We start from the raw sequence: 24,314 nt of genomic DNA on the forward strand, positions 1-24,314 counted from the left end.
ACTGTCTACCCAGGGATTTCAGTTGGCTTAACACGACCTCTCAGGGGTGTGACCAATGTAGTTAAACCAACCTAATTTTCTAATATAGACCAGGCCTTAGCTTTCCTTGGTGTGGCTGGAAGTATCCTTTGCAACTTCTCCCTGGACCTGACAGCTCAAGATGATATCCAGGAGCAGATCCCATGTCCTGCCAAATTACATTCCTTTCCAAGGCAACAAACTGTCAAGCTGGAGAGGCTCCAAGGCATGTCTCACTGGCCATGGATAATATGCTGGCCATTTCTGGAACATCCTCCCCACGACCTAGGTACTGTGTGCAAAACAAGATCTGCCTCCAGATAAAACACTAACTGATGCTATCACACAGGCTACATAGCTCTATATATCAGGACCACTCTCTTCCTCACTCTCGTTTTCAAACAGAAAGCTACTGAAGCCACAAGAAATGCATGCATGTACTGTAAAAGACTAACAAGAAAATTACAGACAGAGAAACGGGCCCTGGAAGCACAACAAATGAGACTAACACAGAATGAAGAGGCTGGCCTGGGTTTTCTGGGGTTTGCCAGAGGAAAGGAACTGGCGTTATGTGACCTCAGGAGGCACAGAGCTCTCAAGCCCTGTACCAGACAAAAGCTTATGCTAATTGAGCTACTAATGAGCTTCCCCAGGATGCCAAGTGCATGAGATCATGTGACTCAAAGGGGTGGATCCACTTAACTCTTCTTTTCTGGTCTCTTTCAGTGCTCATGTTTTCACCTTATAGAAGCTGGTTGAGCCAAATTTATCCTTGGTGCAACTTCAGCAAAGTCAAGGACATTACACCAGGCATGAATTTGGCCCATCATGTCTTTGCTGCTCTTTACCTCAAATCCCAGAGGAGCCTGCCCTTCTTGGCCTCCAATCACAGTAGGCAGAAAACCAAACACTTTATCCACCATTTCTTGATCGCTGATAGCATCATACAGTGGTGGTTTGTTGGAGAGAGCATTGTGTTTTCTTTGCTTCTCCTCCTCCTCCTCCCTCTCCAGCATAGCCAGGTGCTCCTTTAAACACACAAAAGACACATTAAGGTTAACTAGAAGCGTGTTTAGCTAGAACTAAAGGCTTATCTAGACTAGGGACATTTACACTGATGTAACTACATAGATGTAGTTTGACCAGTGCAAACTCCCAATGTAGACACAATGCACCAGCGCAGAATGGTGCTTGTACTGGTGAGTCACATTGGAGTCTGCACTGGAGAGCTACATCCAGGATCCACACAGCCTAGGATATAAAAAATAATTAAAGTAATGCTAGAAGTGGGGCATAAAGCCAAAACTAACAGCGGTCTGACTCTGATCCCACTCACAATGGGATAATTCAGGAGTTAGTGATTCACACCAATCTAATAAATGAACATTTAAGTGAAATCAGAATTGGGCGCAACATTTTTCTCTTCTCCAACTTCGCAAAAAAGTCACGTTTGTTTTTGCAGTTGCAGAAGGCCACAAAGTCCACAGCTTCCCATGTTTCCACCTGTTCCTGTAAACAGCAAAGCTTCTGTGTGGGGGGGGCGGGGGGGGGGAAGGAATAGTTTCAGCTACCAAATGACCAACAGATTATATTGAATGGATTATGGGACATTACAAAAGAAAATGTCAGAAAGTCAGTTCTCCTTCACTTACTGATGTGTAATAGCTGATGAGATAAGAAACTAAGCCCAAGATTCTAAAAACTGGACGTCTAAAGTCATACCTGACTGTCGGTGCTCGTTAATTAGTTTCATTTTAAATCTTAGCCTAAAAACAATGCAGCTGTAAGGGGCAGTGGTGTTAATAGCTGCTACAGGGAAAGCACAGAATCCCAAACTCTTAAGAGAAGAGTGCGACTTTAAATATTTGGTAACGCATTGACATGGGCAGTCTGGGCAAATGTGCCAGTACATTGCTGCAGATAGACTGGCATGAGCAATCTGGGGAAATGTGCAGGCAGATAAGCACGTCTGACTTGCTTGCACAGTTCTTACTTTGCAAACTCAACCAGGGTCACAACTGTACCTGCATGTTGTTACTTTTTGAAAATGCAGCCCGATGCATAGATGTGTGTGTGGATAGTTAAGCAAGTCCATGCGTGTGTGTTTGGTGGGGTGGCGTTTCCATGAGCACTCACGAGAACTCTTCATTCATCCCTCCAAATCCTGACTCCTACCTTTTCGAGCTTCATGGCTTCTTGTTTTGCTCTCATTGGCCCGATGATTTGGATGAGGCGCTTCTCCTCTTCTAAGCATAGCCTTCTGGCTTCTAGTCTATGCTGGTGCTGCAGGGAACAGGAACACTCTATGACCATCTCCACCCTGTTTTGCTGGCTACATTCTGCCATCAGCTGGGAAGCTGCCACACCAAGATTTTAGTAATAGCCCTCAGTGGCTGCTCAGCTGTAGATTGGCTGTCTTTAGCAACAGGGCCCATATAAACTTGCACTATTTGGATGTAAGAAAACTATTTCAGAGGAGAACTTTTGCCTTTGGAATTCTTTAGTTTGAAAAGGGGCAGATATTCAAATGAAAGAAATGCCCAGGAGGTTAACCAGGGCTCCTCCACAATGCTCTTGCTGTCCTCTGTAAGAGGCAAGTACTGAAGGTGCATTTGGCCACCCCACCCCCTTTACACATTTTTGTAAGGACATCCCTGACAGTAAGAGAAAGTGCACTGACTTTGAGTCCACTCGAAGCCTGAACACTTTCTCCAGGCAGGGTGTGGGGAAGGGGTTGCCCTGATGATCTTGCTTGGGAATAAGTGAGAGAAGGAAGAAGAGAAAACCCCAAATCTTTCCCTCTAGGTATGCACTTGGCCCTTGGCAAGTAGCAGCGGCTGAATGAAGGAATTGGAGGAGCGTGGAAGCCCAGCTCCTAGCTATGTATATGACATTTGATAATAAGCATGTTGGAAGAGCCATAGACAGACAGGCAGACAGTCTTTGTTGTGTTTCTACAGTGCCTAGCACAATGGGGACCTGGCCCATGACAGGATGCCAAGTTGCTACTGAAATACGAATAATAACTGAGGAGTTTTGTCCATGAGTATCTCTCATTCTGGAATGCAATACAGTCTGATTTCCATAAGAGACCATATCAGGCCCTGTTATAGAAACGGATTTACCTTTTCAGAAGTTACTGGACCATAGTATCATATAAGATATTTTCCTCCTCCCTCCATGCCTCCCACACAGAAATATTCCTTAACTCTTTGGTTTTTAAAACAAAATGCATTTTATTTTTTTGCAATTTCCCCAAGTGATTTTGTCCCATGTCTGCAAACCCCTAATTTAATAAGCACAGACGACAGACATACATGAGATCTATATGTTAAAGTCCCTGTTCTCATACCCGTCCAGACCCTGGAGAACCATCATCATGCTAACTCTAGGATTCTACACCAAAGAGAACATCCTACAGTCAACTCTATGGTGATGCCTTAAGAACTCATCCGGGGACACTTGTTATCACTATGGGGACTGGCTACCTATAGGAGCTTGCTGCTCCCCATGCTTATCAGAGAATCCTCGAAGCAACGTCATGTTTCAAAGATGGCTGACTGTGCATACATACCTCTCTCTTTATCCTCTGGAAACTCCTACGAGCAAACATACCCCTGGCGTACGCCTGTATAATGCCCACAGCCTTCATCTGCTCCGCTGTCTTCTGACGCATCAGGTAACCTCGGCACAGGGCCTGAAACTTAATCACACTGGCCCGGGCTGTTTTGTACTGCTTAGCAAGTTGCCGGCTCCGGAAGAGGGCCTGCAGGCGCTCGAAGCCCAGCAGGATCTGCAGCAGGTGGAGAAGAATGAGCTGAAGTGATTAGTCTTGATGCAAACCAGGCCAGGACTGTGTTGGGCTGGACAGAAGATAACAAGTTCTGTAGCTGTCCTGGACAGAGACTCAGGACAACTGACACAGCTACTGGAAGTTACTGCTGGAGTGAATGCTTTATTTCCTGCCAGTGCAGTGCTCTATAAAGTGGGTTTTGAAGATCCCCCTGCATGGCCTATTAAATGTAGGGAATGACATTAATCCCAGGAAACGGAGGGAAGGGGAGAGAGAGAACAGGACTGAAGAGAACTGAATGGAAGAAAATGGCCTTCCTGGGACGAATAAGGGGGCGTGTCTTGGGTTCAACAAGGGTTAAGGTGCTCCAGAGCCCCTGTTGGGCTTAACCCCTCTTCTCCATACACCACCCCCTCTGCCCATTCTCTCTCATTGCTGAGCAGCCGCTCTGAACTCCCGCCACATACAGCACAGTAGTCACACACCCTCGAGGCCAGAACCCCTTCACTTACCAGTTGGAAATTCTTCCTGCTGTAATAACCCCTCCATGCTGCCTGCAGCTTCACAGCAGCCTGCCTCTGTTTTAGAAACTGCTTCCTAAAAGCAGATGGGTGAAGAAACAGGTTACTCTGCTAGGCAGTCCTGCCATATCGTATACAACAGACAAGGGTGAGGGGCAGGTATGAAGCAGTGGCTCTCCCCTCTTAGACCATACATAGCCCCTCAGTCACAACATCCTGCCCACCTGCACCCCATGCTCACAGATGGTAAATCCAGATGAGACCATTCTGATCATCTAGCCTGATCCCTTGCATAGCACCAGTCAGAGATTCACCCTGCTACTCAGCTCTCAGCGCAAGTAAAGCAGCAGAGTGAATTAGACAAGATATCCAAAATCCTGTCACATGCACTCTGAATCCACTTGCTAATGGAGAGGAGAGTCTAAGGAAAGTACCAGAAATCCCTATTGATTGATCCATGATGCTCCAGTAATGTTCTCAGCAGTAATTTCCAGGCCACATGCTCTGTGGAATGCATTGGAGATGTGACCCCTGAAAACGTGGTCCAGTTTCCAGAAATCAGACCTAGTTAAGTTAACCCTATGCGTCTGATCACCATATGCTTAGAACTTGAGTTATAACTGATAATGTTTGCAAAACCCATCTGAATAAGCAAACTTCCTACAGTGAAAGCTCTCCCAGTAAATGCAGGGTGGATGACACCCGTATTGCACATTCATTGACAGATGCATTCTCGAACACAGTTAGAACTGTTCCCTAAAACACACTTTGATTGGCCAGAGTTAGATTAATAAGTGATAAATCAAACCTTTAAGGAATCTGAGCAGCTGAGGATGGCTGTGTACTAGTAGGTAAGTAAACTTGACATACATTGACTTTTTAAACTGAACTGGACAAAACATTAGGAACCATAACTACAGGGAACAATCCTACAGTGGCAGGGAGAATAACTGAATAGGGTCATTCTGCAGATTAAAAGAGGACACTGACTGCAGTAGGATTTCATGCACTGAAACTAAGCCCATTGTTTACTAGAAATTGATCAATGCAAATCCTCCTTCCAGCTGGATTTATTGATCATTCTTTCACATGCATGCAGGGTGCCATGTATAGCACCACTGGATTTTATAAGGCTCTGAGATAAAATGAATCAGAAAACATAACAAATCTATGAGCAAAATCTTTGCCTATCTATTTATGTGGCCCAATCAGTATATTATCTGAGTGCCAGAGGAATTTAATTTAAGTCCAATGGAAGCTGTGGATTGATATAGTCAGCGCTTTACGTATGTTATAATGCACCCCAAGGAGGAGAATAGTTGATGAGAATTTATACAACTACGAATTCTTGTGCTCGTTAAAAGCACTTACCTGTCCTTGAATCCCCTCAGCACCTTCTGGATCAGAATGGCCTTTTCAGTGAGCCCCTTGTCTCGCTGCACCTCCAATACCATATCGTGATAATCCTGTTTAAAAAGAGTCACAAATATACATTGAGTTAATGGTTTCAACACAGAACCACCAGAAACTTGACACAAAGGGCAGCATCTGTGCTGAAGGGGCCCAGAACTTGCAGGCGTGCTGCGAGTTGGCTTCAATGTACGTTCTCAGAGCTGGAGGAGGAAGTTTATGCAGCACCTGGCCCACTATGCTTGCTTGTAGCCATCTGCAGACGTACAGTACACCCACACTATAACATGCTCTGTACCCGCAGGGCCTGAGCAGGGAGTTATGAAGTGCAATGCACTGTTCCACTGCACGAATGGGAAATGGGAGTGGGTGAGTGAATCAGCTTCTTATGGGACGAGCCATTTGGTGGCACAGCGATACCTGCTGAGCTACATTGTCTAAAGGGCCAAAGAACCAGCCTCGGAGAGTATTCACATTAGAACTCGGCATCGCTGACTTAGTTCTCCTTAACTGGGAATTCAAGCTTTCCTATGAGGCACCCATACATTTTTTTTTAACCTTAAGAGGTAGCAAATGGCCTTTATTACTTACTTTGAGGAAAATCTTGGTTCTTCCAATTTTCCAGTCTTCATCTTTCCCTAGAACCGCCTCAGAAATGTAAATGCAGCACCGACGAGCATCATCCTGCAGCTGATGAGGAAAAATCATTGTCACTGATTGGGGCTTGGTTAGAAATACAGACGTTGCAGGATCTAAGCATCTATGGCCCTGGCATTTCAAAGCGTGAAGAACAGAAATTTACGAGGTCTGAGAGACCTCAGGATTGAGAGTGCCAAGCGCAGAAATGGCTTGGGTTTAAAGGGCTCCAGGACCAAGAGCAGGAGGAATGTTCGTGTTTGTTCTGAGAAGTCCCGGTATCCAAAGCCAGGGGCATGTTAATTTCTCAGCGCAGAGAGATCTCAGAAATGAGGGTGCGGAGAATGAAAGTGTTTTAGATTTTGGAATGATGCGCTTGGCTGGGATATTTTCAGGAATTTCAGGCCCTCTGGATCTAACAGCATGAGCCATTACTGCTTGAGCTAAAGGGAACGTGAACATGAAGAATAAAGGTATTTAAACCCTGTTTAGCCATGTGCTCCAGTATATGTGAGCAGTGAGCTGAGACCATTTGAGGCTTAAAACTGAGAGTATATTACACTCAATGCCTCATCAGGAAAAGTCCAGTTAGCTTTAATCAAGTTCCTGTGGACACACCTGTTCTCGAGCGGACATTGGCAGCAGGACTCTGTATCTCTCAAAGAACTCTGCAAAGCTGTAGCGAATCGGATAGCCAGCCTTCCTAATCCGAATGGTTTCCATCATTCCCGAATAGCGCAGCTGTCGGATACACAGCTCCCGATCAAACAACTGAAAGGACAGACACATGAAGAAACTTATCACAGAAACAAATTGTTCATGTAATGTTCCTTAGAGAGCATCTGCTGACTCCTGCAGATACCAGGATGGTTTCAAAATGAGATATTACTCTCTTTTTAAATTGCCTTTTTTATATAAGTCAGTGCACCAAATTCATTGCTGGTGTAAGAAAGAGACTTCTCTGGAGCTGCATATTTGCACATGGCAGCAGCAGAAATGATCCACTTACTTTGGGTCTGATTTTTAAAGGCCATTTCCAATTCCACATCTGCACTTTTAGACCCATGAGAAATTGTGGGTCTGCTTTTGTAGGTAACAAATAACTGCAGGAATAATTTGTGACACTTATTGGTCTGACTTCCTAACTGATCTTGCAAACCAGCGAGATATCTACAGATCAGAAACTGCCCCTGCAAAATTGTGCCTGCATTTTATCAAAGGAACAAAATTAGAGATTCAGGTGAGGTCTTTTAAAAATCCACACCTTAAAGTCATCCATCATACTCTGGGCCCAGTGCTCAAAGGTGAGCATGTACACAGGACATCCCATACCTTGGCATTCAGATTGCCAGATAGGTGTATGAAATGGGTAACTCTGAAGGCAAGACCCAATCTGAGCAAGCAAATATAAAATCTGGACATCCCTGAAACTTCCACCAAGAGTGATTAACATCCCTACTGCAACCACAAAGGCTGAAAGAAACCAAGATGACACAAACCAGGCCTGATTCACCACAGACTTCCACCTGTGTAGTCACTGACACCTTTACAAGTGGCTGTCAAATGCTACCGAATCAGCCCAGTAGGATTGTACTCTCCCTCTGCACAAGTGTCAGTGACAGCACAAGCGGCAAGACCCTGGAGCCTCAGGCCTCACGTAGTGTGGTCTAGTGCTATAGTTTTTGTGCATAGTTTGTTTTTAAAATGTCACTTTGGAAATTGTAACCCCTTAAAGGGCCTTTCCTACAAGCTGCAGAGACTAAGGGAGGGGAAGGGCAGGATTTCATGAACTGCTAAGTGTTAAGATCAGGGCTCTAAAGAGGTTACTTTAAGAAGTGAACTTCCTCACATCCTGAATAATGACAGCCAGCCCCAGTGCGTAGATAAGGGACAGGATCTCAGGAGTCTTGCCTGATGTAAATATGAACAGACCATCAAGTACCAGTGAAGAGATACTCGCCAGCTACTTTGAACAGCTGAGGATGGGCAGGTTTTTTTTTTCTTCAGTCCTCTGTAGTTGTTATTCTGTTCAAATCACACATAAACTGAGAAAACAGAAACATACCACCGGCACTGGCATGCTTACTTGTGTCTACGGCTGCTGTGGTGGGACATGTGCCGGCTGAGAGGTGCACAGTAACTGTAACTTTTCAGGGCTACTGGATGAAAGACAGGGATACACCCCTCCAAGTGACAGCAGTTATGCCACAGGATCCCAACCTGCCCAGGCTGACCCACTTTAAGCAGGCAAGTAGTCTCAGTGACCTGTGTGGGACTAGTCACGTACTAACAGGTAAGCACAGGTGTAAGTTGGCAGGGTCAGGGCCTTGGTCTGCATGGCAGTATGGAAGAAGTCGTTCCATTATTGTTTCTTTGCAACCTGAGCCCTGTTTCCTGTTGGAGGTGAGGACTCAGTCTATCTCCCACTGAAGCAATGGCGGCCTTTCCACAGACTTAAAAAGGGCATTGGATCAGGTCTGATATGATTAGACCACTCTATGGGCTCAATTCGGCCAGGCACTGAGCACCTCCCAGGTGGTTCTGAGCACCCTTAATGCCTGCTGAAGTCAATGGGAACTGAAAACACACGGCAGCTTGTGAGAGAAGACTCAGCCTAACCAAAATGATGTGCTCCATTCAGGTAATGATGTGCTCCATTCAGCGCAGCCAGTGTGTGAGTTACTACATGGCCAATTCTTTTTTTAAAATTTGTATTTCTCTATCTCTGGGCCAGATCCTCAGCTGGTGCAAGCTGACATCACTCCATTGACTCAATAGAGCACTGCTGATTTACAGCAGCTGCATTGGCCCTTTGTTTCCAAAACTAAGGTGGACACACATTTGTCAAAGGAGCTCAATCCACCCCCTGAATTTACATCTGCCAAACACTGGTCACTAGAGGCTTGGTCCAAAGCCCACTGAAGTCCTTAGGAAGACTCTCACTGACCTCGGTGGGCTTTGGGCCAAGCTCTAGGTGCCCACAGCAGGTTGATGCAGGTTTTTGAAAAGATGCAAGATTGTGAGTGCAAAGCCCACGTGTTTTAAATGTAGTCTGTCCATTGGCTAGTTGGGAGGTTCTAGTAAGGACGATCCCATCAACGCTTCCTAGCTTGGCAGATAATTGCACCTTGGCGGTGCTGGACCTTGCAACATAGAACTTAATTCCATTTGATCTAGGTTTTTCTATAGCCCACATCACTGCAATCTCTGAGCACCTCCTCTCTGTTGACTCTTAGCACACCAGCTGAGATAGCACAGTGCTGTTGTCCCCAATTCAAATGAAGGAACTGAGGCATGGACAGATGAAGGTCGCACAGGGAGTCTGAGGCCAGGGCCAGCTCCAGGCACCAGCAGAGGAAGCACATGCCTGGGGCGGCACATGCCAAGGGGCGGCATCATTCCGTCCATTCTTGGGGCAGCACAGTCCGAGCGGCTTTTTTTTTTTTTTGCTTTGGCAGTTCGGGCGGCTTTTTTATTTTATTTTATTTTATTTTTTGCCTGGGGTGGCAAAAATGGTAGAGCCAGCCCTGTCTGGGGCAGAACCAAGTCTTGATTTCCTGAGAACCAGTCCAGTGTCTTAGGCCTGGTCTACACTAAGGGGGGGGGTCGAACTAGGGTACGCAAGTTCATATTCACGTAGCTGAACTCGAAGTACCCTAGTTTGACTGACTTACCCGTCCAGACGCGGCGGGGTCGAACTCTGCGGCTCCAAGGTCGACTCCGCTACCACCATTCGCGGTGGTGGAGTTCCGGAGTCGACCGGAGTGCGCGGGGAGTTCGAACTATCGTGTCTTGATTAGATGCGATAGTTCGAACTCCGAGAAGTCGAACTCACCGCGTCGACCCGGACGGTGAGTATAGACCTACCCTTAACTGCAAGACCTTCCCTCTTCCCTTGTGACACTGCTCAGATGGCCCTTCTCCACGTTAAACACCAACACCTTTGTCCCTCAGTATGATCACTTTTGGCCCCATAGTTATATTTTTTCCCTTTCCCTATTTGTTGTTAGTTAAAACCCTCCCAATTCTCTGTTTTGCAGGCACAAGGGTGGCTTTTATAACGTTTCAGTATATTCCTCATTCCTGGTTTTGCAATATATCACTCCAAAACCTTTTGCAGGGGCCCTTTAAAATTAAAGCCACTCTGTACTATTGCCATTTTTATTACAGCCACCTTAGAACTCCAGCTATTCTTGGTTAAGGTGGAAATACAAGATGCTATGCAGCAACTGAGGATTTCTGCTAAGTCACTTTCCCTCTAAACACAAAAGTTACTGCAGGTAAGACGCTGATCTAGTATTTTTGAAGTATTACCAAAGGCTTCTTGTAGTCGTTGGGTTTGATACAGCGAATAAAGTACGGCTGGCAGCTCCCCAGGATTTTCATCAGCTGCTCCAGAGACTGTTTGAATTGACCACCTAATGTAGACAGGCGTTTGGTAGTATCCGAGCCCTGGAGAGAATAAGCACATACATGATTCTTACCTCCCATGGACCCACTAATAACGTCGCTGTGTGTTCCTGGAAAGAGAAACACATTTTTTGACAGTCCCCTAATTTCTGTTTCTGTACCCACTAGGGGCCAGATCTGCCATCCTTACTCTACGCTGTACTTACCTGTGCCAGTAACCCCCCTGAGCTCACTGGGATTACTCACATGAGTAAAGTGCTGCTCAGTGTGCATGGGAGTGGCAAAGTCCTACCCATCGTGTGTACCAAGGGCAAGGATCCTTCTCTGCGGACAAGTTCTGTGTATGTTATAGGACCTGCCTTGGCATGTACCAGGTTATTATTGCAATGGTAATTAATGTGTGTGTGCTTGTGAGCTTGATAGGAAACAGCATGTACATAAGCAATACTGACCTCCAGGCTAGGCATTACCTGGCAGTTCATGCCCAGCTGGCCAGGCTGAGGGCCCACGGCTTCCCAGCCAGCCATTAGCCACAGAAGTCTAACTCCAAGGTCGTTATTGCTATTGTAAACAGTGAAATGGTAAAAATACGCAGAATACATAGTGAAAAGTTAAGAGCTGATCTGCATATGGTCATAAATAGAGTCCTTTGCTTATAGCAACAGTGCCAAATTCTGCTCTCTGTTCCACTGGTGCAACTCCAATGGAAACGCACCTTTATTTTAGTTACTGCCAGTTTTCAGCTGCCTAAGTGGGAACAGAATTTTCCACAGTCTTTGCTACACAGAGCATTGTAGTGGGAGTTAATCTCAGCTTTCCATTGTGTTTAAACTGCACATTCCATTACAGTGACACTCTGTTCAAATCATAGAATCATAGAACTGGAAGGGACCTTGAGAGTTCATCTAGTCCTGCACTCAAGCAAGGCAGGACTAAGCATTATCTAGACCATCCCTGACAGGTGTTTGTCCACCCTGCTCTTAAAAATCCCCAATAATGGAGATTCCACAATCTCCCTACACAAGTTATCCCAGTGCTTATCCACTCTGACAGTTAGGAAGTTTTTCCTAATGTCCAACCTAAACTGCCCTTTCTGCAATTTAAGCCCATTTCTTCTTGTCCTATCCTCAGCGGTTAAGATTCCTACCTACAGAAGGGTTCCATTGCAATTGTTTCTTTGTTTTTTAGTACAGGGCTTCTTCAGAGCAAGGAGCTAATAACTGTGTGTGACAGAAGGTTTTTTTGATGCTGGGGAACCACAGACTCCATTAGCCCATGTTGCTATTACGCTTAAGCAACTCCATTCTGATCCTCTTCCCTCTCTAAACATTCACACTTAGCATCTAACATTGAGCACTTCTGCAGCTTTACCTATGGATCAACACTGCCCTCCCATGGCCAAACACATGTACTTTTGGAAAATATTTCCTCAGAGTGCCCTAGAGCACTGGCTTTCAAACTTTTTTTCTGGCAACCCAGTTGAAGAAAATTGTTGATGCCCGTGACCCAACGGAGCTCAGGATGAGGGGTTTGGTGTGTGGGAGGAGCTCAGGGCTGGTGCAGAGGGTTGGGTTGTGGGGGTGAGGGCTGTGGGGTGGAGCTGGGAATGAGGGGTTCAGGGTGTGAGTGGGGCTCTGGGATGGGGCAGGAGGTTGGGGTGCAGGAGGGAGGCTGGGGGCGCAGGCTCTGGGATGGGGCCAGGGATGAGGGGTTTGGGGTACAGGAAGGGGCTCTGGGTTTGGGGGGGCTCAGGGATGGGGCAGGGGATTGGGGCATAGGGTTGGTGCACGGGCTTACCTTGGGTGACTTCCCGGTCAGCAGCAGTGCTAAGGCAGGCTTTCTGCCTGCCCTGGCACTGCAGACCAGGCTGCGCCAGGACCAGCTCCTAGGCAGAGGCATGTGGCTCTCGCCCGCAGACACCCTCTGCTGGCAGTCCCAACAATCAACATCAAGGCAGTGCATCCAGGAGCAACAGGGAGAGGGAGAGCCACCCATTGGTTTCTCAAACGCAGCCACCCATATTGCCACCCACCCCCACCCCATCACAGCCCAGGAGGCTGTGGCTGCAAGAAAAGCCCCTGGTGGCTGGATTTGAGAAATACTGAATTAGTTACTGCCAGGGACTGGGGGAGCCTGAGAATAGCTTCTGGCAGGCTGCTGGGACCAAGCAGGTAGTTACTGGCAGGGACTGGGGGAGTGAGGAAGGAGCTTCTGGATGGCTGCTGGGACTCAGCTAAGATGGGCTACAGGGAAGCAGTCCAGGGAAACATAGAGCAGCAATTAGTAAAGGGACACAGCGAAAGGATTAAAGGGTCCCTGGGTTAGGGCCCAGAGCAGTGAATGAGACTGGAACACACACACACCCCCAGCCACTGAGGGAAGTGGCTGTTCCCTAAGGAAGGGAATTAGAGCTGTGGCACTGCAGGGAAGAGGGCTGCACTGGGACTGACTCAGTGGGGAGCTGTGGTCAGCAAACTGAGTCCAAGAGGAGTGACTCAGCAGGAAAGCTGGGGTCACTGAGGACTCAAGTAGAGGCAAGGCGACCCCAGGGAAAAATCCCTCAGGGCAGTGCTCAACTCCAGAGTAGGAGCCTTTCAACCTCGCTGGACCAAGCGAGGGTACCGGGATGGGCCCCGTTGGGCTGGTTAAAGACTGAGCCCAGGGAGGGTGTAGGACATGGGGGACATTTTGGATTGTGTGTCCCAGAAGGAATTTGTTTGGTTTTGCACATGGACTGTGAGAGACTCAGCCAGAGGTCTGAGTCCTCAAAGACCTGCCTGACAAGTGCAGCAACCAACGGGGCACCGTGAGTGGAGAAAATTGAGAAAAAACACACACTCGACCAGGGGCGCTTGAGAGAGGTGAGTGCACCCCATTATAACCTTGCTATCCAATACAGCAGTATCTGGGACAGGGCTCCTAGGATGTAGTTCACAGGACTTATATTTTATTCTGGACTGGCTGTCTGAATGATCCCATGCACAATGCCTGGACTGCACAATGTTCCACTCCCAGATCACGTCCTATGATACTCTTAAATGATCCCACATGAAATTCTGAGATTCCCAACAAGCTATCCTGGGACTTCAGATGGAGAGTTTTTTATCAATTGCCAGTTGTCTGCCTGCTCCTAGAGTTGTATTCACTCTAGCGTGGTGCCTTGTCACACTTTGCTTCAATTAAAAGGAGCTTCTGGATTTACAATGCATGCCTTTAGTCATGATTTTCTCCATGCCACCTCCACTCTCTCTCACACACACACACACACACACACACACACACACACACACACACTATAGTGATGAACACATGCACACTTAGACAGTTGCAGCTGGCATCTACCTTCAGACAGAAAGCCAGGCACAGCTGAGGCAGACTCAATATAGACTTGTCAATTTGCTGTCTGAGCATGCTGAAAAAGAAGTACAGCTCAAATGCTTCAATGGGAGCCTGAATGTAGCCTCCACATGGGCCATTCAGGGAGAGGAAGTTCTAAGGCCCCCTGTTACTCTGAGTTTTGGGTTGTCATCATAGCAGTTTATGGCAATAACTCAGGATTCCAGTTGATCATGCAAGCTGTTCTACCAGCAGGGCCGGCTTCAGATCCCAGCGCGCCAAGCGCGCGCTTGGGGCGGCATTTTGCCAGCAGGGTGGCAGCCGGCAGACCTTCCGCAGTCATGCCTGCGGGAGACCCACCGGAGCCGCGGGCCCAGTGGACCTCCCGCAGGCATGACTGCGGAGGGTCCGCTGGTCCCACGGCTCCGGTGGACCTTCCGCAGGCATGACTGCGGAGGGTTCGCTGGTCCCACGGCTCGTGTGGACCTCCCGCAGGCGTGCCTGCGGATGCTCCACCGGAGCCGCGCAACCAGCGAACCCTCCACAGTCATGCCTGCGGGAGGTCCGCTGGTCCCGCGGCTCCGGTGCACCTCCCGCAGGCATGACTGCTTGGGGCGGCCAAATTCCTAGAGCCGCCCCTGTCTACCAGTGCACAAATTGCTCAAGGGAAAGACAGAAGAGTTTGCAGACAGAATGTAAGACCATTTGGAAGGCTGAACATAATCAAGCACACTTCAGATTTTTTTTTTAACTAAGTAGAAGAAAGCCAACCTTGAGGGTATGCTCAGTTCTGAGATGTTTTATGCTCCCACGGCCTAGTGTAGCCACGGTTGTTTCCACCTGGAAGATCTGCCTCAGGAATTTGTTTTTGGAAGAGTAAACCAATTGCATTATGTTGGAGCTGAGCATGTCACGATTCTTCTCCAGGAAACCTGTAGGTAAGAAATAAAATAACCTCATCATCTGCGCTGGCTCTGATCCCAGGCTGCCACTCTAAAATAAACCTAATTTACAGCAACTTGCAGCTCAATTTAAATGAATCCTCTTGCTTTCATTACTTCTGCTTAGCAAGCAGGAGGCTGTGTGTAATCTAGCTCCCTAGAGAGGACAATGACCCATGGTGCAGCTGCCTCAGGGGAGAGGTGCTCTCCTCTCTTTGCTTCTGAAGAGGACCGTGCTTGTACAGAGAAGTGTTCTCACCTTTCGACTGGTAATAGACAATCCCAGCAAAGTGGCTGATACCAAATTTGGTGTCATGGACGCTCCTCGGTGGGATGTAGACTTTGCTTTTGCCATGATGGGAATTTATTTTGTTTAGCAGCGTGGCGTCAGTGCCCTAGGAACAAACACAACCAAGAGACAGGGGTGAAGCAGATTCTCTCTGCAAGCACTGGCCTCTACAGTGCAAGCAAAAAAAATAGTGCTCCGAGATAACAAAGGGTTAAATCTGGACCGGCACTGGCTGATTGCACTGGAGTGGGAGAGAGGGAAAGTGTTGTTAAGAGCACCTGGCTCCAGCAGTAGGGCACCATCTCTCAAATACAAAGACAGGGCCTAGCTAGAGTATCCACTGGCACTTCACAGCACCAGTGAGTGTGTCCTGCTACCTTGGGGCCAGGGAATCACCCCCGCTGACTCCACTGTGGTCACCTGCAGCTGCTAGAAGAGCTCCAGAGCAGTGCAAGAGGTGGTAAGAGTTGCTTGAGAGAACGTTCCCCTGGCCTCTTTGAGCCTTCCTGCCCAGCACAGGCTCAGTGGCACAGAGGCCCTCCATGAGGCTGGCACCGCTCTCCTTCCCCTGGCACTTGTGCAGCTCTGGAGTTTACAGACAGGATTCTGCCCTGCACCTGCCAATCATCTGGGAAGCTCAACGGATGAGTTTGGTAGGCTGGCAGTCAGTTGGATGCTTGTCATTAAGCATATCGTTTTCATTACAATTCATCAGTGAGGGGGAAAAAAACCTCACCAGGATAATGCTGTTGTTAAAAGGATGCTGTCAACAGCTTCCTCCTCCTTGGGGTGGCAGACAGCATGGGCAGGGCTGTGCTCTTTGAAGTGTCATGGGCCCTTGAGATAATAAGGAGGGAGCAAACCCTTTGCTCTTCTGAGTGCAGGGACTGCAGTTGTGATTGTCCTTTTCCTGGAGCATGCAGAGAGCATGGGGGATGCTCTCCAGCCTCTGTGCTCTTACCACCTGGCATAACTGCATCATTTAAGAATACCATACTAGATGCCCAAAAAGCCAAAACTGAGGGTGAAGGCTGTGATGGTTAAAAAAAATAAAAAATAGAGTGGAAGTGAAGGCAAATACATATATTTGTTATATTATAACAAATGGAAGGAAGGGGGTGTTAATAGTAATGAATATAAATCAGAAATTAGGACTTGTAGAAAATTGATAAGGGAAGCAAAGAGACACAAGGTGGCAGCTATGGACAGCAGCATTAATGCCAATAAGAAGGAGTCTTTTAAATATAATAGGGGGGCGGGGAAAGAATCCTGACAATGATATTGGTCCATTACTAGGTGGAAATAGTAGAATTATCAATAGTAATTCAGAAAAGGCAGAAGTGTTGAATACATATTTCTGTTCTGTATTTGGGGAGAAAACAGATGCTATAGTCTCATCCTATGGTGATGATAACACAATTCCCATTCCACTAGCATCTCTGGAGGATGTTAAACAGAAGCTACTAAAGTTAGCCATTTTAAAAATCTGGTCCAGCTAGCTTGCATCCAAGAGTTTTAGAAGAATTGGTTAAAGAGCTTGTTAGACTGTTAATGTTTTTCAATAAGTCTTGGAGAACTGAGGAACCAGAAGACTGGAAGAAAGCTAATGTAACAATTTTTTAAAAGGGTAAATGGAATGACCTGGGTGATGATAGGCTGGTCAGCCTGACTGCAATCCCTGGCAAGCTAATGGAGCAGCTGATATGGGACTCGATTAATAAAGAATTAAAGGAAGGTAAGATAATTAATGCAAATCAACATCAGTTTATGGAAAATAGATCCTGTCAGATGAACTTGTTTTCTTTTTTGATGAGATTACAGATTTGGTTGATAAAGGTAAAAGTGTTGATGTAATATTTAATATTTCTATAAGGCACGACATGTTGATTAAAAAACTAGAACGATATAAAATTAACATGGCACACATTAAATGGATTAAAAAACTGGCTATCTGATAAATTTCAAAATGTAATTGTAAATGAGGAATTGTCATTGAGCAGATGAGTTTCCAGTGGGGTCCCACATGGATTGGTTCTTGGCCCTACACTTTTTAATGTTTTTATTAGTGACCTGAAGGAAAGCATAAAATCATCACTGATAAAGCTGGCAGATGATACAAAAATTGGGGGAGTGGTAAATAATGAAGAGGACAGGTCACTGATTCAGAGTGATCTGGATCTCTTAGTAAACTGGGTGCAAGCAAACAATATGCTTTTTATTTGACTAAATGTAAATGCATACCCCTAGGAACAAAGAATGTAGGCCTTACTTACAGGATGGGGGACTCTCCATCCTGGGAAGCAGTGACTCTGAAAAAGCTTTGAGGGTTGTGGTGGATAATCAGCCAAATGTGCTCCCAGTGTGACGCTGTGGCCAAAAGAGTTAACGTGACCCTGGGATGCATAAACAGGGGAATTTTGAGAAGGAGTACAGAGGTTATTTTACCTCTATATTTGGCACTGGGGTGACTGCTGCTGGAATCCTGTGTCCAGTTCTAGTGTCCACAATTCAAGAAGGATGTTGATAAATTAGAGAGGGTTCAGAGAAGAGCCACGAGAATGATTAAAGGATTAGAAAACCTGCCGTATAATGATAGACTCAAAGAGCTCAATCTATTTATTTTAACAAAGAAAAGGTCAAGGTGTGACTTGATTACAGTCTATAAGTGTTTACGTGGGGAACAAATATTTACTAATGGGCTTTTCAATCTAGCAGAGAAAGGTGTAACATGATCCAATGGCTGGAAGTTGAACCTAGACAAATTCAGACTGGAAATAAGGCATACATTTTAACAGTTAAGGTAATTTACCATTGGAACAACTTACCAAGGGTTGTCATGGATTCTCAATTGCCTTGTAATGACAATTTTTAAATCAAGTTTGGATATTTTTCTAAAAGATCTTCTCTAGGAATTATTTCTATGGCCTGTGCTATACAGGAGGTCAGACTAGATGGTCACAGAGGTCACTTCTGGCCTTGGAATCTATGAGTCTACAAGAGCCATAAATGATTCTGGCCCCGAAGAATTCTGGAGCAGCAACTGTTCCCACCTGTAAGCAGTGTCTGGCACACAGTCAACCAGGGAACCATCTACAGTGTGCACAAGAGTTTTAATCTCATGGACTTTCCCCTTTGGGTTGCAACTGGAGAGGACACTAAAGGTAGTGAAGGGACTTCTGTGGGGAGATGACTCTCACTGGGTCTTACCAGCTCACAGTCCCTCCAGAAGAGCTTTCTAGGCAGCTGCCCTCTGTGTGAAGCCAAGAGACCAGACAGAATAAGGCTCTCACCTTAGGGAACTTGCTTTCCTCATCAATGAGGGAGACAATGTTCATGGGTTTGAGTGCAATCAGTTCCAAAGCCTGGTGGTTATCTGTGAAGTCAATGTGGCTCCAGGAGATGTGCTCCGCAAGGTATTCCTCCTGCTCCAGCTTGAAGACATGGCGCACAAAGAACTGCTGAAGGTGCTCATTGGCAAAGTTAATACAGAGTTGCTCAAAGCTGCAGGGGAACAGCACGGGGAATCCACTGTCATCTCCATGTTACCTGGTACCATCACTATCACTGGACAGTATTATCTGACACTCTATATTCGATACATGCACACAGGGAACACTGTTATAGTTTAGGTGATACCATTTCACACTGTTAATGAACACTCCTGCTGTATGGTGTTCTATCTGGGCACATATCACCATGCCCAACAACTCACATGCAACGGACTCCTTCATATAGTGTGCAGCTGGCAGGTCAGATTGTTTCATTTTATATTTTGTTTTGTTGTTTACAGAGACCCTTAGGAGCTTCCTGGTTGTGTGCCTAGCTAGCCTGTATGTGCTTAGCTAGCCTATATAGGTGTGTGATTGGATTCCTCTTACTCTTGTCCTCTCTGCCACCCTTCCTCCTTTTATTTGTCACTCACGCATCTGGTCTTGTAAATGCTTGGGGGCAAGGATTTTGTGTGCTGGTCAGGGGCGGCTCTAGCAATTTGGCCACCCCAAGCACGGCGGCATGCCGCGGGGGGCGCTCTGGCGGTCGCCGGTCCCGCGGCTCCGGTGGACCTCCTGCAGACATGCCTGCGGAGGGTCCGCTGGTCCCGCGGCTCCGGTGGAGCATCCGCAGGCATGCCTGTGGGAGGTCCATTCGAGCCGCGGGACCAGCGGACCCTCCACAGGCACGCCTGCAGCATGCCGCCCCAAGCACGCGCTTGGTGCGCTGGGGACTGGAGCCGGCCCTGGTGCTGGTGTGTCTGCACACCATGAGGCCCTGATCTGGATTGTGACCTTCGGGAATAGTAAATAGTATTATTTATTATTAATTATTAGGCACCATCATAATATAGCCAGATTTATCACATATTGCATTAAAGGTAGCATACAGAAATGTGATACTGATCACATGCTTCCTGGGCTTTATCCCAGGTGTGGCATATTTGGTACATTAATATGCAGACCACCAGTGGTTCATGGTCTGCACAGCATTTGCTGATGGTCTGTGGAAAGCTGGCTGGTTATATGGTGCTGGCTCTCCTCCTTGTGTCCTGCTGGTTCCCTACCAAAGAGCCTCAGTGCCCCTTGAAGGAGCTGGACACAAGGAGGCAGAGGAAGCCTAGCAAAGCCCCAGGCTGCAGGCCTAGTTAAGGGCCCACAAAGGGATACTGGGGTTGCAGAGAGGCAGCCCAGAGAGAGGCAGAGGCAGCTGGTCCAACCCCCCTTGCCAATGATGAGTGGTTTATAGGCTGCAGTCCGCCCCAGGGAGCGGGGGCTAGATGATGACTGGCAGTAGCCACTGAGGCGAGGTGGGGATAGGGCGTTCGGGGTTCCCCTGGGAGGGGAGACCCAGGGCTTGTGGGTTGCTGCAGTGGGCAGAACCCCTGGGCAAAGGGCACCGGGGTCCAGGAGGGACACAGGGCCAGTGGCAGGCGAGACATCAGCCAGCGGAGGGCGCTCCGGAGCTGGAAAAGAGCTAATTCCCTGGACAACCAGCAGGAGGTGCTGTGCCGGTGAGTCGTTGCCCTGCGACAGGACCACTACTATCTAAGAGGAAACAGAAGCTGCCCTTGGGGCCTGAAGCCACCAATGGGAGAGGACTGTCCAGGAGAGATGGGAGAGACAATGGGCATTATGTCCGGGAGGAAGAGGCATCTGGGCAGCATGTCCACAGGAGCAGGGAAATCAAACAGCCTGAAACCATGTACAGGAGAAGACTGGGCAAGAGGAAAGCATGCAGGGAATGGGAACCTGAGGTGTTCACAACATGATCTCCATTAAGATGTGATCCATGCTATGATGAAGTTGGAGAACCCCTGTGCTGTGCAACATAGCTCAGCAGAGGTAATGGCATTTGTGTGGCAGGAAAAGTCAGCACAGGGATGTGCATCATGATCATCGCTAGGAAAATTCAGTGATGGAAGCAAACACCATCTTTACTTTGATCGCAAAGATGACAACGAATGAGCAAATTAATTCATTTGTTCCCTACCTTTATGTCTACTATTTGTCACTTTCCCTGACGGAAATGAATCTGGAACATCCTACCTGTTGGTGTTAAAGTTTTCAAAACCAAAGATGTCCAGAAGCCCAATGGACCTGCGCAAACTTTTAGAATCCTGAGAAGGTGGGTTGAAAATTGCAGCATTGATCTTATTTACTATCCACAAGAAGAGGTGGCCATAGATCCCCTGCGGAAGAGATAAAAAGGCGGTAAGGGCCCAATAATGCAAACCCTACTGGGCCTTGCGTTTGCTGTTCAGAATGAAGTCAACATGCACGCTCAGTGTAGCAAGATCTAGGGCTCAGTGATAAGTGTTTGCAGAACCAGGCCCTCAGACAGTCAGTAGACCCAGCCCTGAAAGCATTCACACTCTTTGAAAAGCATCAATGCAATGCACACTTGGAGGGGGTGAACTCCTTTACCTTCACAAAGGCGTCTCTCCCATCAGCAGCCTGGGCAACACTCAGGGGCATGGACACGCTCTCTCCTCGGATGATGATCGAGTGGTTTGTAAGGCTGTTTTGCAGTTCTCCGGAGTCCACCTGTAGGAATAATCACTGCAGCTGGATCATTCAATGTAGATAAAGCAGACCTGGCAAAGACGGGAGGAGTCTGACTCAGGAAAAGGCGTGTAAGATAGAAGTGGGGAAAGCAGAGACAGGCTGTCTGACTGGTACTGTGGCCTACTGTCACAGGAAAAATAGCTGTTCCTGGGGCCTATATAGGGAAAGATCTCTCAGTCTGGAGGGGCATCACTGTGAGCATTAGCAGTGACAAGGGGACACTGCACAAAAGGAAAACACCATAAACACACTCTCCACAGAAGCACATGTGCCAACAATCCACCCTCCCAGAATGGGGAACAAACCAGAGAGCTAGTGAGAGAAGATGAGAATCCAGTACCTCAAGCAGTTTGGTTGCTACATAAAAGTGTGAAGAATCCAGCACATCAGAACAGTCCAAGTTATCATACACAGCAGCTGGGAAGAGGAAACCACAAAGCTCAGTATACACACACAGTACAAGTCACTACCACTATGGTGCATGGCTGTGTTGTTACTGTTTGTATTGCTGTACTATCCAAGGCCAGGAGCAGGATCTTGGGCGGAGCACTGTACAGAAACACAGGCCATGTCCACACTAGCAGAGTGTTAGCAGCATAGTTAATCCACACCGCAGACCAGCAAAGCTCTGCTGGCAGTCTGTAGTGTAGCCCTGGCCGCAGTGAGAAAGTCACTGCCCTGAGAAGCTCCCAAGCTGAGATTAATCAGATTGCACTGAACAGAGGAAGTGAGAGTCACCTGCAGAATGCATTCAGTGCAATGCTAAGGCTGCAATTTGAATCAAACCCAGCTCAGAGAATTCTGAGTTTCCACAATAACCCTGACTCAGGGCTTGCCTACACTGGCACTTTACAGCACTGCAACTTTCTTGCTCGGGGCGTCAAAAAATACCCCTCTGAGCGCAGCAAGTTTCAGCGCTGTAAAGTGCCAGTGTAGACAGTGCACCAGCGCTGTGAGCTGTGCTCCCAAAGCTGGGAGCTACTCCCCTTGTGGAGGTGGTTTTTTTAGAGCGCTGGGGGAGCTTTCTCCCAGCGGTGCCGTGACTACACAAGCCACGTTAAAGCGCAGCTGCAGCAGCACTGCCATGGCAGCGCTTTAACATTGCCAGTGAAGATGTGGCCTCAGCCTCTCCCTTCCCCCTAGCTCACAGAGTCCTTTTCATTATCATTCGTGCCAGGGCACGGTGTTATTTAATGCCTCAGTGTGTGTGAGGGGGCCTCTTTATGGCCTGGCAACCTTGTCTCACAGTGAAAATAGTAACAGGGTCCCCTCTCAGAACAGAATTCAGTCAGCTCACCCACCAGTACTTCTATTGTCTGCAGCTGCTGCCCTTCCAAAACCCCAGTCGCCATCCACACCTGTTTGGCAGACAGCCACGAGCTGGCTCTTAGACAAGAAGGCAGATAGTGACCCACAGACTTTAAACACTGAGACGAAGGCAAGATCTAGCTGCAGGCAGTGCTGGGTTTACCTTCAAACTCGACGTTCCCCAGGTGCAGAATAGCAGCCAGCAGCTTGCTGATGTCCCAGTGCTCAGAATCTGAGAACATGAGGACCTTCATAGCAGAGCGGACGTGAGCATATTCCTTTGCATCATTACGGCCGTCACAAGAAGTGCAGTCACCCTGCATCACAGCACATTCATAGGCACAGGGAAATCATCTGGTTATTAATACAGACCTAGCATAGCAGCCTCTAGGCTGCAGAACAAAACATATATAACAGAACTGCCTTGTAGACTGCTCATTACAGACCCAATATACAAACCCTTGTATTTTTTTTTTTAATTTCCCTTTTCCATGGTAGTTTCTTTCTTCGCTCCCACTCAAAAGAAGGTGACACATTGCTTGGAGTGGTGTTAGCCAATATGCATCTGTTAGGCATAGTATACACCACGTGAATAGGTATGATGTGCATGATATTAATCTAACATATATTATGTACATGGGTGGTGGGAGAAGTTATGTTAACTGAATGGATTATGCTCTTCCCACAGTTCTGTTCACCTGTGTCAAGCCTCGCACACCACTTTGCAAAGCTGAAGTCAGCTTTGGCATTAGAACATAGGAAACGTTTCAAAGCAGAGATGCATGAATACACCGTGTGCCAGGTACAGAGAGGGTGTACTTCCAGGGCTCATCAGCACTGGGAATACAGCATTCAAAACGAGATATGGGAAAGTATAGAGAGCTACCAAGGACAAACCTAGCTAACAAGTGGGTTAGACTGAAACTTAAAGTGACTAGAGGGGGCTGTTAGCTGGCACACATGCACAATATAAACTGAAGCAGGTTTGAGGATGGCTCTTTGAACCACACCTACTGTGTAAGGTGAACATGCTGTGGGATAAGAATGGTTTCCCAGAAAAAGGGTATAGAATAGATGTTTCCTTTTCATGTTCTGCTGCGTTGTCTTTAGACAATGCATTTGGCTTTCCTGAACATTTTTATGAGCGAACCATGAGTGTAGTCAAACACTTGGCTACACACCTTTCTGTCAGTAGTGGGATGAGGCGTCCATTAGTGGGTCTCTGAGGTCAAACAGCACATGCTTCCATGGCTGAGCTGAGTAATATGGGAAGAGGAGAGAGAAGCTTAGGCCAGAGGCTGCTTCAACAACCAGCTACATTAAAGGCTGCTCTGGAGCAGGGAAAGAGGAGACGTAACTTTCAGCAGTCCACCCACTTGCTGGGGATCACCATGGGATACATTTGCAGTGTTTCTTAGGACAGATTTGAGGTCACATCTCTTTTCCTGCCCCTGCTGTAGCTCTCCTCTGCCCTGTACAAGCATCCCCTGGCACTAGTCAGTAGGAATAACCCTCGTTTGAGAAATAAAGACAGGCAGGGTTGGGACAGTGGTAGAAAATACCTTTGCAAAATCAGAACACTAGAATCTAGCACAA

At 47.3% G+C, this 24,314-nt stretch overlaps 1 protein-coding gene across 1 annotated transcript in view; it reads right to left on the reverse strand.

Moving 5' to 3' along the window:
- MYO7B (myosin VIIB) overlaps positions 1 to 24,314 on the reverse strand; it is a 76,708-nt gene that overhangs the window by 41,731 nt on the left and 10,663 nt on the right. Inside the window, exons 8-22 of the mRNA XM_039487813.1 lie at positions 22,882 to 23,035; positions 21,751 to 21,827; positions 21,270 to 21,389; positions 20,892 to 21,034; positions 18,645 to 18,855; positions 15,325 to 15,460; positions 14,896 to 15,056; positions 10,693 to 10,830; positions 6,997 to 7,149; positions 6,334 to 6,432; positions 5,704 to 5,798; positions 4,324 to 4,408; positions 3,593 to 3,811; positions 2,194 to 2,301; positions 867 to 1,046 (exon numbers count right to left, since the gene is read on the reverse strand). Coding sequence (XP_039343747.1) covers positions 867 to 1,046; positions 2,194 to 2,301; positions 3,593 to 3,811; positions 4,324 to 4,408; positions 5,704 to 5,798; positions 6,334 to 6,432; positions 6,997 to 7,149; positions 10,693 to 10,830; positions 14,896 to 15,056; positions 15,325 to 15,460; positions 18,645 to 18,855; positions 20,892 to 21,034; positions 21,270 to 21,389; positions 21,751 to 21,827; positions 22,882 to 23,035 — 2,079 coding nt within the window. The remainder of the gene's footprint in view (positions 1 to 866; positions 1,047 to 2,193; positions 2,302 to 3,592; positions 3,812 to 4,323; positions 4,409 to 5,703; positions 5,799 to 6,333; positions 6,433 to 6,996; positions 7,150 to 10,692; positions 10,831 to 14,895; positions 15,057 to 15,324; positions 15,461 to 18,644; positions 18,856 to 20,891; positions 21,035 to 21,269; positions 21,390 to 21,750; positions 21,828 to 22,881; positions 23,036 to 24,314) is intronic.

This window comes from Mauremys reevesii, linkage group 9, assembly GCF_016161935.1.
Source record: "Mauremys reevesii isolate NIE-2019 linkage group 9, ASM1616193v1, whole genome shotgun sequence".
NCBI lineage: Eukaryota > Metazoa > Chordata > Testudines > Geoemydidae > Mauremys > Mauremys reevesii.